The sequence below is a fragment of the Paramisgurnus dabryanus genome, chromosome 8 (assembly GCF_030506205.2).
Source record: "Paramisgurnus dabryanus chromosome 8, PD_genome_1.1, whole genome shotgun sequence".
NCBI classification, from domain to species: domain Eukaryota; kingdom Metazoa; phylum Chordata; class Actinopteri; order Cypriniformes; family Cobitidae; genus Paramisgurnus; species Paramisgurnus dabryanus.
This window is the reverse complement of record NC_133344.1, coordinates 13,161,519-13,175,351: the sequence shown is the minus strand read 5'-3', so window position 1 is coordinate 13,175,351 and position 13,833 is coordinate 13,161,519. Positions and strand designations below refer to the sequence as shown.

The window sequence follows — 13,833 nt, the reverse complement described above, 5'->3', positions numbered from 1 at the left end:
AATGTTTTAACAGTTAAGCTACAGTAACAGTAACATTAATATTTACAGTAAGCAGCAAGGCAGCATACAAGAGGCTTTGCTACATTGTTAATGCATCTGAAAGTCATGCCTGCAACCCCTTTAGCCATGACTATATTATATTTATGAAATGGCATGCCCTTGGGTGCTTTATGTTAAGGATAAATATTAATTAATATAATTTTATTTACATTTATTTATTTACATATGCAACAGCATTGGTTATTTTGTTCCTGTTTCACAATGTCAGAAAAAACGGTCAAAAAAATGTCCCTATAGGTGGCACTGGGGCGTTACCCTTTCAAAAAGTACACCTTTCCACCTACAGTACTATATAGTTCATATTTAGTAACCTACCTCAGAGGTACATATTGGTACTATATATCTGTACCTAAATGATGCGTATTAGGATCTTTTCAATTCCCTGATAACTTGGGACCATTTTTTCCCTTTATTTATTTATATGACAGTGTACTAAGCAGAAGGTGCTGGTAAATAAAGTGTTAAATGTGAATTGCTCTGTGCAACAGCTCAGCAGATACAGATAGTTTTTTAACAATTTTGCTAATACTGAGGTTGCACTTCGTCATGAAAAACCTCCCAAATAACTGTCGTTTCTACGTTTGGATCCATCATTTCATGCCAGTTTTTTCTGTTGGAAAAAAAGAGATTTAAAGATAAAAATTTAAAGAATCAAGGCCAAAATAGAAAATATATAGTCTGAATGACAAATGTTTAAAGAGAATCATAGAGAAGACATTCACACAATTATTGAGAGATACATTTAGCTGAGTGTTGCACGTTTTAGGAAAGTTATGAATGTAGATGATACCTTTTGTATGACTCCTGACAACACAAAACCACAGAGAAGATGACTGCAGACATCGTCATTCCCGTCAAAAATGACATAATCATTGAAAAGTCCAAAGTGTCAAAACCTGCAATTAAGAACAAGTTGTTACTACTGACAAATGATAGACATGACAGTGACATGCAGTGACCTTATACATTACATCTATGACCAGCTTTTGGGCTTTTTCTATTAATCATCATGACTAGATAAAATACTTTATACTGTTCAATAATTATTAAATTGATGAGTATGATGATGTATTTAATACTAACTGTGGTAAAATAGCGTGATGTGTTCAGATTGTGAGGTCCCAATATCATTGGTTGCGGTGCAGTAGTACATTCCTGGGTTCTGAGGTAGAACGGTGAAGTTTTGATGGTTTGACAAGATTGTTTTATTCTCCAATCTGTAGCATTTGAAATCTTTCGGAGGAGGATGAGCATCAGCACTACACATCAGATAGACTGGATGCTCCCAATTCCTCTGAGTTGTCACATTATTAAAGATATTAATATTTGGGGAATCTGAAAAAAAAAGACATGAAACTTTATGTATAATCCAGATTCATACATGGTATAATTTATGACACAATTTATAAGATTACAGCTGTCGAAAATTGGATTAGCCTATAGACGAAATACAAACTGTAAATGTTACGAAGCATTCTGACCTCATGTAAAATTAAGACTACTTACATTTCACCTTAATATAAACTGGTGAAGTTGAAGTTCCTGTGATTTCCCAACCGTCTTTAATTCTCCATTGATGAGTTTCTTCCACTCATAAGAGGATGATGTTGGATTAGATCGAGAGTTACATGCAAGAGTCAGCTTGTGTCCTATCATCTGATCCCCATCAGATCTCACGATAACATTTTTAGGTGCATCTAAGTTGAAAATCAGGGACTTAAATTAATCATTTGTAAATTCATGTTTCTCTGTATAATCCAGTAACTATCAGTCATTGGTTTAAATAAACATACATTTTAACTCGATGCATTGCCCCTTAAACTGTTTGAAATATTTTGTTAGTCAGGGCAGACACATAATTTCTAATGATTATAATACTTACGTAACACCTGCAGCTTTATTTCAGTGTATTTTGTTCCCTCTGAATTTTTTGCCGTGCACCTGAACACACCTGCATCTGACTCAGTTATATTCAGGTAGATTTGTATCATGTTTTCAGATTTAGTGCTGTTCATTCGACTCGTCTGAATATTTGTGAGATCAGAGGGTCCGGTCACTGTCAGCTCTGATGCAGGAAAACTTTGCACTTTGCAGATTATTGAGATCACATCATATTCTCTCACTTCATTCTTCATGGTCAACTCAGGTGTAGAAGGGGGATCTATATAGTTTAGGAAGGATGCTATGTGTATTAGTGGTGTATTTACAAAATTCTTATATTTGTCAAATGTTATAATCATAAAAATGTTTAAATCATATGCTTGTAGAAATGGACAGTGATCTTAAAGCCAGCCATGTAGAAAAAGCAAAATATGGCATTTTTTCACAATAACAAATCCTTATTCGCTGTGTATACGAATACATGTATATTCAGATCCTCTTTAAAATAATAGTAATACATTAATTAAAAAAGTTCAAATTATTACATCTTACTTACACTTTACAGATACCTGAACTTCATTAGATTTTGCTGTATTTATTCCATTGTATGCTTCGCAGTAATATGAGCCCTTGTGTTCTGGTGTAACTCGACTGATGGTTAATGTCTGACTGGTTTGTTGCCTTAACTGGGAATTATTCAAGTACCAATAAAACCATTTGACTGGTGGATTACTGACTACTGCTGAACACTTCAGTTTCAGCTCATCTCCCTCTCTGAGATCATTGATGTTAACAGCAGGTGTCACACTGACCTCTTTTGGACCATCTGAAAAATGCAATGTACAGACACGAAGAAATTAAAGATGTTTTTATTTATCAATGGTTATAATTAATAACCATTGTTAAAGTAACAAAAATGAGAAAACTATTATTATAATTATTAAACACAGTTAAAACCAGACTTACACTTAACATTGAAAGAAATTATATTTGATTTTACATTTCCGTGCTTGTTTTCAGCTTTGCAGTAGTATTGTCCACTGTCTCCTTGTTTAACATTAACTAGTCTCCACTCAGCCAATTGTGATTTTTCGCTCCCTTGTTTAAACCATGAGATGGTGGCATCAGGGCGACCTCTAGAGGTGCAGGAGAGAGTAACAGAATCTCCTTCCTTCACATTATCAGAGCTCACTGTTGCTTTTACTTCCTTTGGTGCATCTAGAAACAAAATCAGAGATTAAGTGGACAGATTAAAGTGAACTTTATTATTTATTTTGTGAACAAGACAGTATCAGATAAACACATGATATAACAGTAAAGCACACACTCACATTCAACAGACAGAGTGATATTTCTAGTGAGGCAGCTGTCCTGACTTTCTTCTGGACGACAAGACAAGATCATGTTGTCATCTTTATACGTTGGATTGAATTTCAGTCTGGTGATCTTTTTGCCTTCTTTTTCCTCTTTATCCTGTGTGTATCTATTATTTAATGACGTCACTCTTTCTGGATTTCTTCCTGGTTTATGGAGAATCCACTCAGGATGAGATGAGCAGGAAACAGAGGTTGAACAGCGAACAGTAAATTCATCTGACTCTTTGACTGAATACTTAATCTCTGATGAATCAATCTTCACCTTACAAGGATTGTCTGAAATCAGGAAAAATCATGGAGTGAAAGGTGATTGGATAAATGAATATACAGAAACTGGATAATTTTACAATTTGTACATGAAGTAATATCTAAATACAACAAATCTATTGTTATGAAAGAAATCTAAATTGAATTGTACATTTTTATTTTAAGTGAACTTTAATTTAAATGCTCAATTATATTATTATAATAAATATTTTTAAATATTAAGTAATGACTGTCATTAAAATAAAGCCTTGCTCACCTGTAACTGTGAGACTCATAGGTGTGCTCATGTACTTGTAGTTGTCTAAGCCAATGAATCTAAAGCCGTAATATCCACTGTCTGTCTTCTGTAGATCATTGATTCTTAAATCACATTTCATCCAAGAGTTTCTGGGGTTTTTTTTGTTTTATCAGTGATGTATTCGACTCTACTCGAGTAACCTGCTGACTGGGGACGATCATCTGCGTTACTATATACAATAGTCCCAATATAGTTTTTTGTCTTTTGATCATATTCTGGATTCTTAAACCAGAGAAGTTTCAAGTTTTCATCCAGTCCTTGATCATAAGTACAGGAGATGGTGACACATGATCCTTCAGATTTTGTTTGTTTTGTTTCGGGAACTTTTATAAAAGGTTGAATTGATTCAGATGAGGAACTGAACACAAGAACTGCAAGGAAAAAAGTCATGTTGCAAAGGGTCTGAATATGTAAATGTGATATTTCATTTCATTCTTTTTTAATAAATTCATAGACATTTCTAAAATTCAGTTTTTACTTTGTCATTATCGGTAACTGAGTGTAGATTAATAAGGAAAAAAGAATTTAAACAGTGGCAACCCATTCTCACCAAAAAGCGTACAAATGGCACGCAGTGATTATGCATACGCCAAATTCTGCTTTTGCGTGCATACACTGTAAAATATTTCTCTAGAAATTAGAGTATTACTGGGTATTACTGGCAACTAGCTGCCAGTAACTTACTGTAGATTTTACATTTATGTTATTTATTGGCGACAGTTTGTTTAAATTTAAATGAACATGAAACATTTTCAGTCTTTATCTTCTACAGTAAGTTACTAGCAACCAGCTGCATAATTACAGCCAGGGGCGTCATGCACCAATTTTTTTTAAGGGGGCACAGTGTCAACAGCTCCCAGAAATTTGTGTATACACAGACATCAAACGAAATATTATAGAGCTTTCAGTCTTTTCCATGGCACTTACATTTCTAACAATCTGAAAACCCCTGCTTTCATGCAAAAACCTCCAAAATAAAAGTGATGACTAACTTTCATATCAAATACTATTCAATCGGAATAATGACACATTTGCATCATATTCACATCTGAAACGGCATGTTTTATTTAAGTCTTAATGGCTTGTTTAATTGTGTCATTAATGCATTTTGCACAACAACTACATTATCATATAAAATTTATGTAATTTTAAATCCATAAAGTATATAAACAACGAAAATGACATCAGCTATAGCCACGTGATTGATTTTAATGTTCAATAATGATTTTAAAAAATATGTTTAGATACAATTATTAGAGGAACGGATTTTTGCATTAAATTTTACCTCATGTGAGCATGTGAGATTCCGCGCCCGCGTGAACTTTGGCGAACTTTGGCGTTGTGCCAAGAAGATGAATCTCTACTAATATAACGTTGAGACGGTCACATTTAAAACCATTCATTTTCTACACAGAGAAGGTTAACTGCACATTACCGTACTGGGGTTTGGAAATGTTGTGAGCGTTTCTAACACGTTTTAATTCCTCAGATAGCCAAATGCAGCAGCAAGCCAGCAACAGCAGAGAGCTCGTGAGCGCGCCCAGACACTGATGACGTCTGCGACTGCGCTCTGACTGCAGCGGCAGCTGCCGCCAGAATAAAAGTAATGTAACATGATCAAAACACGATCAAAACGGCGAAAATCTCCGAAAAGTGACAAGGATGCAGCACAGAATGTATAATATTGTGCATATTAACAGATTAAAAGTCAAATAACAGATTAATGGACGCTTATTTGATTTAGAGGTTGGATGCAAAATCTATTGGCTCAAAAAAACCAAGGGGGCAGGTGCCCCCTCAGTTTGAATGGGCATGACGCCTCTGATTACAGCTAATTTTTTACAGTGTATGATACGCCAGTTCTTCCCATTCACTGAATTGTTTCGTGCCGTTTTATTTATTGGTTTCTCATTTGTTTTCTATTTATTTTTACCATTGTTGCTTGGGTTTAGATTTAGAACAACTTTTTGTTATATAAAAATAACCTATACCCCATCTCTAACCCTAATTAGGGTTAACTCCTAGCGACCATGAAAACCTGTATATTAAATAACCTGCTTAAACAAATCTGAAATCTACCCTTAAACCCAAGAAAACAAATGTGAAACCAATAAATAAAACGACACGAAACGATTCGCCATATAATTGAATGGGAAGGACTGGCGTATCATATGCACGCAAAGGCGGAATTTGGCGTATCTATTGCACGATAATCACACTGCGTGTCATTTGTACGCATCTTAGTGACGCAACCCCATAATACGTACCAATCAAAAACAGAGGAATTGATTCAGGAAACATCATCTGCCTGTAGAGCATGTTCAGTAACTAATGAAAAAAACACATTTACATTATTTGTTTTGAGCATTGCTGCAATACTTGTTTTAAAGAACACAGATGTGATGAATGTTGTGCATGTGTGGACAATTTGACTACCCTGCTGAAAAAAACAGCATATGTTGTGTTTTGGTGCTGGTTTGCTAGTGAACACCAGCTAAACCAGCATCAAACCAGCATTAGCACCAGCTAAACCAGCATTAGCACCAGCATCCCATGCTGGTCAAACCAGCATATGTTGTGTTTTGGTGCTGGTATGCTGGTGACCACCAGCTAAACCAGCATAGACCAGCATAATTCCCATGCTGGTCCATGCTGGTTTGATGCTGTTTTTTTCAGCAGGGAAGTCAATGGCGCATTGTTTCTGTTATTTAAAGAGCACGTTTTTGATATTTCACACATGGACAACATATATATATATATATATATATATATATATATATATATATATATATATATATATATATAATATTATTATACACTGTCAGAAAAAAAGGTACAAAGTTGTTCCTTTTTCTCCCAGATAGCAAAAAATATCCGCAGGACTTCTTTTTGCCGCCAGCCCTAAGCTGGCGGGGATGAAACATTTGCCGCCAAATACGTCACTCCCCTTTCTTGCGATTTGCGACCGACTGCTTAATTTATGCAAAAGCGGCTGCCGCCGGCAGTCCGCCGTCAGACCTGTTTGCGATTACGCCCTTATGACGCTTAATGCCTCATTGCTTTCTGGGCTGTTGCTGGGGTGGTACCCTAAAAGGTACCTTTTTGTACCTTTATGGGTATAAAACACATTGAAATGTTACACCTTTTGGGGTACATTACTGTTCCTTAAAGATCAATTTTGTACGTTTAAAGGTACAGTTAACTGTTTTGTACACCCAAAATTTAACTGGTACAAAATTGCTCCTTAAGGTACACAATTGGTCTATATGGTATAATATTGTACCACACATAAGGTGTAACATTTCAATGTGTTTTATACCCATAAAGGTACAAAAAGGTACCTTTTAGGGTACCACCCCAGCGACAGAAAAGGAAGAACTTAATTGTACCTTTTTTTCTGACAGTGTATAGTTATATTGTGCTTGTATTTTACAGCAAAAAAAGGCACGTAAGAAAATTCCTGAATGAATTTTACTCCAAGATCTGTTAAATATTTTTACCTTTACTGTATCCGTTGTTCTCGGTGGGCGTCGAAGTTTAAATCACTTGTAAGTGACAGCAAGAAACAAAAGCGGAATTTCCTTTTGTATATTTCTAAAGTGAATCTTATACTTGAGCCTTGAGACATAAATAAATAGACACAAATGACAGATTCCTGTTTGAGATAAAGAGATGTTATTTTCTGACATTCAAGTGTGAAGCTCGTTTCCTGTGTTAGTGGTTATTTCTATGTAAATACTATGAATACCTGCTTAGTGTTTATTGAAATTAAAATAAATAAAACTTTCTACTGTGAAACATCTAGATTTATATAGATATTGTTATGATTATATAGATGTGTTTTTAAGAGATGCTTTTATCACTCCTTATAAATTCACTTTTAAAAGAAAACAGGCAACAGAAATATTTCTATTTACTATTGTTTTCCTACTACTGTACTTCAGGGCATCATCTGCTGTTATTCTCACAAAGTAACACTGCAGACATAAGCAGAACTGCCTAACAAATGTTTTTAGCTTGATTAAAGTGCAATGCTTTGGTAAACGCAAGCATGAACTTAATGTTAAGCTCCTGATCAACTTTACTTCGCAAAACTTTTTTGTAACGTGTTAGCAGTCAACAGGGAACCAATAAACAAAAGAACTACAAAATGACTACAAGCACGAGCCAGGAAACTACAAATTAAAAGTCCATGGAACACAGAGGAGGAGCATAACACTTGCAGACGAGCGTCATGCCCTTCAAGTCTTTTGAGCAAAATTGATTTTGCACGCAACTTCTAAATCAAATAAACGTCCACTAATCTGTTACTTGTCTTTTTATCTGTTATGCACAATATTAACACTTGTATGCGGTACCTTGTCAATTTTCGCCGTTTTTTATAGGGTTTTGATCGTGTTTTATTCATGAGGAAGGCAGATGCAACAGCGCAGTCGCATACGTCATCAGCACCTGTGCGCGGTCGCGGGCTACTTGCTGCTGCATTTTGCTATCTGAAGAATCCTCGTCAGAAACGCTGACAACATCTTCAAATCACAGTCTGGTAATGTGCATTTAACCTCCATTGTGTAGAAAATGTTTGGTTAAAAAAAAGTGACAGTGTCGACGTTATATTAGTAGATTTCATCTTAGTACAACGCCAGAGTTCGCCAGAGTTAGCCAGATTTCACGGGGGCGCGAAATCACGTATATAATCATTTTATATAAACATATTTTTAAAAATTTTAATATTCGCAATTAAAATAAAATCTTGAAAATAAACAAAAAGTGGCAGTTGCTTTTGCAGCGTTGAACATAAAAAAATTAATATTATGCCATTTTTGTTGTTTATATACTTTATGGATTAAAATTACATACATTTTATAACATAAAGCAGTTGTTGTGCAAATGCATTAATGGCACAATTGAACAAGTCATTAAACAGAACATATATAAACAAAAAAAGCTGTAAATAAGATGTCATTATTTTGATTGATTTAATTGATACGTTTTTGACATAAAATTTAGTCAGCACTATGTATTTTGGTGTTTTTCACATATAGGAATGGGGGCTCAAATTGTTAGAAATGTAAGTGGGAATGCCAAGGAAAAGACTGAAGGCTAAAATATCTCTTTAATGTCTGTTTATGCTTTATTTTAATAAGCAATGTTTTGTTTAAATAGAACATGACTATTAAAACTTGTACATTTTACAATTTGGCATAATTGTTTTGTTTATAATGCACATCTGAACATTTTTAAATACATTATTAGTAATGAATAATTGACGACAGGCCGCTGAATTATTTGAAAATAATGCACACCCAAGGTGGTAATTCTTCATGATACGAAGCAGAGTGCTTTTACACCGTGGTTGTTCTTTATTTTCAAATAATTCAAAGCAGAGAGGTTTTAATGTTTAATTTTTTTCATGGCACACTGCAAAATTTATCAAGATGTTCTTGAGCGAATAGTATTCACAATATAACAAACAGGATTGCAAACTAATCAGTGTAAACAAAGTTTATTGTAACGTACACTACACTGTTAGATGTCGCTGTAGATTTAGCAGTACATTACTGTAAAAATCCACAGTACTATACTGTATGTGTACATTACAGTACAGTACTGCAGTTCATAATGCATTCTGGGTAAATTTGTTTGAGCGGGAAAATTTTACAGTATCTTTTGGTCTTGATGTAACCTTGCTGTAGCCATTGCTGTAATGTGCCAGGTGTACTTGCAATAATCAAAGAAAGTGCGCCAGAGTCAAATCACACAGACAGAGCACAACTCCTGGCTGCAGCTGAAGGAGGACGATTGATTTCTGGCAGTTCGGTAAGTTTGAAATATTTCTGTTTCATGAAAACTTAATTTTTAGTTTAAGAATGTTGTCAATAGTTTGTCACAATATTGTTTTAAACGTGCAATGAGAGAGAAAAACGGTCGCCAACAAAGTTTCAATCTCCCTCAGAAAGTAAGCTAACGTTACACACAGATGTCTACCGCTGCTTTTACTCGCTTTACACCTTTATTAATGAATATAGGATTGTTTTAACTAAATTATGAGGGTTTTGGTGGGTTTATATTGTGTTGAAAGTGTAGTGACAATGAAACTATTTTTAACGAAATGGACAAAGACCACCCGCCAGCGCGATCTTGCGGTCCCAGCATAATGGTCGTTTATCTCGGCGTTTCATCCGTTCAGTTAGCGTCAGAGAAAAGTATTAAGTTCGACTGTTTGGCAAGGCTGACTCGTGGTTGTAAACAGACAGGACTTGACACCCCGTACACAGCATAGTACCGAACTACTCCACAGAAGTGAAAACAAGAAACCTCATATTTAACTGGATACATGCATCGAACTCATCGCAGCTTTAACTTCGACCAAATATCATTCAGACCATCTTAATATCAGATGAACGAAAGGGATTGCCGCGCGTATTGTTGTTGTTATATTACGGTATATCCGCAAAAGCAGAGAATATCTTCTCTTAAGCGTTTTACACGACCAGTAAGTTGTCCAATACATTTTTATGGCATATTGTTTCCACCACTTCAGATGCATTACATGCAGTATATATAAGTTTCCAAAACGCATCAAATCAATGCACGAAAAGAGAATGGGCTCCACATTTACGTACCTTTGTCTTCTCGTCTCTGTCATCTGATCCTTCATCTCTGGATGTAAAATAGTCCATAATAACATCGTGTAGGAAACTGGCATCACCAGGATTGCTCAGATTTAGGCGATCATGTTTATCTTTAAAGTGAGCAGCCAGCTAGCTACTAACTTAGTTAAAAAACTTAGCGTGAAATAGCGTGTTACACCGCAGCCGGTCCGGGTTAAACATTAGGGGCAGTCTTTTTTACCTTGTCACTATAAATCGCTATTTTCTGCACTAAACGAGACATTTTCAGAGATTTTCTGTAGACAAGATGTTATAGAATAATAATAAAAAAAGACTTATTTAGATATTTATATGTAATATATAATATAACAACTAATATATATATATTTGTTTTACAACTGACTAAACACTTACAGAAAGGTTTTATTTGTTAGCATAGCATGATATTAGATTTAAACACTTAATACATTTTTAAATCAATCACTTTGTCTCTGCACAATGAACATTATCAAATATTATTAATGTTGTAAAATATATTGTTCATTGTAAGTTCATATTAGCTTAGGCATTACCAAATGTTAAGGAATAAACTATTGTAGTAAAGTGTTACTACATTTTTTTTTACCATTTCCTTCACAATGTCTACTTATTTCTATGGCTAACAGATTTTTGTAACATTTGTATTTTTTACAGTCTTACCATTGCTTGTAAGTCGGATTGGGTAAGATGGATCATCTTTAAAGGCACCAGGCAAGTACATGATGTACAGTTACAAGTCATGTATTTTTTGGCTGACTTTTTATTTGTAGTTTACCTGAGTGTCATTGCACTTTTCAGGAGTTAAGGCAGATATGGAGGCACAACGGGTGACACCAGACACACACCAAGCACATTATGTTCGGTAAGTTTGCACTTTACCACTACAGCTTCTTTAAATACCCATGTATACACTCATTCACTCATTCACTCACAACACTGTAACACGACCATACACAACATGTACACAATTGTCTTAGTTTGCCATGTAGAAATATACAAACAGAAATATTCAGACTTTGGTTATAAGAAATGTAATTTAATAATTGTATTTATTTAGCAGAGGTGTCCCTGGACTTTATTGACAAAAGATTTTGTTTTCAGAATAAAAAGTTGTGTCCAAATCAGTAACAATTGTACTTTCTGTTCAGGACATTCAATCATGACAGGATCCAGGTGGATGCTGTCCATTGATGAAAGAGTTTGTTCAGCGGTAAGTGAATCTTCTGTATTTTAGTGAAATTAGGTGTGGAACAGTAGAATAAGAGCAAAAGGTTTCAGAATAGGAGTAAGTTCAAGGCTGAGTTTAGTTTTTTAAAAATCTTTTTCTATCTTATATTTGTTGACTTAATGTTTATGATATTTCTAACAGGTTTCTGGATAGAATTAAGTCCAAAGATGGGAAAAAGTGCACATCCAGACAAGGAGCAAGCAAAAAGACAAGGAACTTGGTGCAGAGAAAAGCTGTGGCCATTAACCCCCATGTGAACAGCTTCATGCAGTCCCTGATTGAGTTCGAATGGACGACTTCAAAGTAAAGGCCACTGTGGTCTGTCTGCCACAGTTTAATTTTTAATTTATTTTTAGTGTTAAATGAAATTTAAGTAGAATATTTAAAACTATGGGCCAGTGTTCTTTTTACCACAGTGAAATGTTACCTTTTAGTCGATGATGGACTTTAAACTGAAAACTTCAAACTATGGACCAGTGTTCTATTTGCCAGAGTTAAATGTGTTACAGCAGGGGTCTCCAAACTTGTTTATACTTGTTGATTTTATTTTATTTAACTTGTTTATATGTTTATTATTGTTTAAAATCTTGTTTTAAATATGTTTTGTTTCAATTAAATGTTTTTTTTAAATAAAATTTTGATACATACATTGCTTGGATTGCCTTTTAATTCATTATGTTTTAATTTAGCATTTTTACCATATTAATAACTATAGATTTAAACCTAAATATCTAGCTATTATATATAATATTATTGTATTGACTGTAATAAGTAATAAATAGTATTTATGGGTCAAAATAGACATTACAGTAAATTACTGTAAAAATAGACTACTGTAATAAAATATTGTAAAATTACAGTACAGTACTGCTTTGTAACTATACAGTACTAATTTGTGTACTGTAAAATGGCATTACAGTACAGTACTGTAAAACCAAAATACAGTAACTTACTGGCAACCGTGCTGCCAGTACCGTACTGTAAAAATACAGGGAAATCGTTAACAGTGTAGGTGTCATCATTCTCTTTAATTTGCTGAGGGGTTCCTTTAAAACTTATCAATCACATCAAAATGAATAATGTAGGTAGACTAAAGGTGCAAGTTATTAAATGAGAGATGCTGAGCCCTGTAGAAAGATGAAGTTTTTCATTGTCCCATATAAACCTGTTAATAACTGTATGCACAGACACTTCCTTCTCTTTTCATTGTAGTCTACAGTATGTTTAACTACTGTAAACAATCTAATCTCACTCCCTGTAGTTTTTGAATATTGACATGAAGTAAAAATATAAACAGTACAGTAGGATGTGAGTACTTAATTCAGGTTTCATGTTTAAAACTATTTGAATTTTTTAGATACAAATATCTATATAATATAAAACAATTTCAGTTAAGTCATTAGTTCACAATTATTAAATTAAGATAATTTGCTGCATACCAAACAAAATGTATGAATTCAACTAACATTGATTATTTGAGAGATGTAACAGGGTTCTTACTCACAGCTTTTAAAGACTTTATAGAGCTTTGTGGTTAACAAAACTTATTAAACTGACTTTTTGCATTCGCAGAAATGTCACATTGATATGAAATGCCTTAATGATTTTTTCTGTCACATTTAAATTCCTGGAAATAAAATAGAGGCAACATGTGATGTTTTGAAATGAATTGTGTTAAAGTTTGCATTTTGAGTGTGATAGATGTCTTTGTCAGTGGTTAGTTCAAAGTTTAACTACTATGGGGCGGTGTTCCGGACAGGGATTAGACTAGTCCTAGACAAAAATTAATGGAAGAGCTGTCCAAACTGAAAACAACTTGCACTGACATATCTTAAAATACAGCAGTGCCCTTTGTTTTGCCTTAAAATGCACACAGGTAATGTTTTTAGTAAGGCATGTTTGTAAAAACTAGTTAGATTTCCTAATTAAACTAAGACCTAGTCCTGGTTTAAGATAATCCCTGTCTGGGAAACCACCCCTATATGTATTAAATGTATTGCGGTCTGCATCTTGGCAGATCCTCATGCATGGTTTTGGCTACCGTGATTTAAATGAAGACCGTGACCGGATATT

At 34.3% G+C, this 13,833-nt stretch overlaps 1 protein-coding gene and 1 long non-coding RNA gene across 2 annotated transcripts; one reads left to right on the top strand and one right to left on the bottom strand.

Annotated features, from left to right (window-relative positions):
- Nucleotides 1-31: 31 nt before the first annotated feature.
- On the bottom strand, nucleotides 32-6,206 carry LOC135771889 (B-cell receptor CD22). The gene is given in 11 exon segments (XM_073815552.1): nucleotides 32-670; nucleotides 851-956; nucleotides 1,144-1,352; nucleotides 1,574-1,757; nucleotides 1,943-2,221; nucleotides 2,498-2,767; nucleotides 2,908-3,159; nucleotides 3,273-3,593; nucleotides 3,841-3,963; nucleotides 3,966-4,253; nucleotides 6,150-6,206. Coding segments are annotated over 11 exon segments (2,172 nt in total). The 5' UTR covers nucleotides 6,202-6,206; the 3' UTR covers nucleotides 32-582.
- A 5,033-nt stretch (nucleotides 6,207-11,239) lies between these two features.
- On the top strand, nucleotides 11,240-12,401 carry LOC135770323 (uncharacterized). Its single transcript, XR_010542587.1, has 3 exons — nucleotides 11,240-11,394; nucleotides 11,681-11,742; nucleotides 11,902-12,401. It is a non-coding gene; the product is annotated as an uncharacterized lncRNA (long non-coding RNA).
- The last annotated feature ends 1,432 nt before the right edge of the window (nucleotides 12,402-13,833 follow it).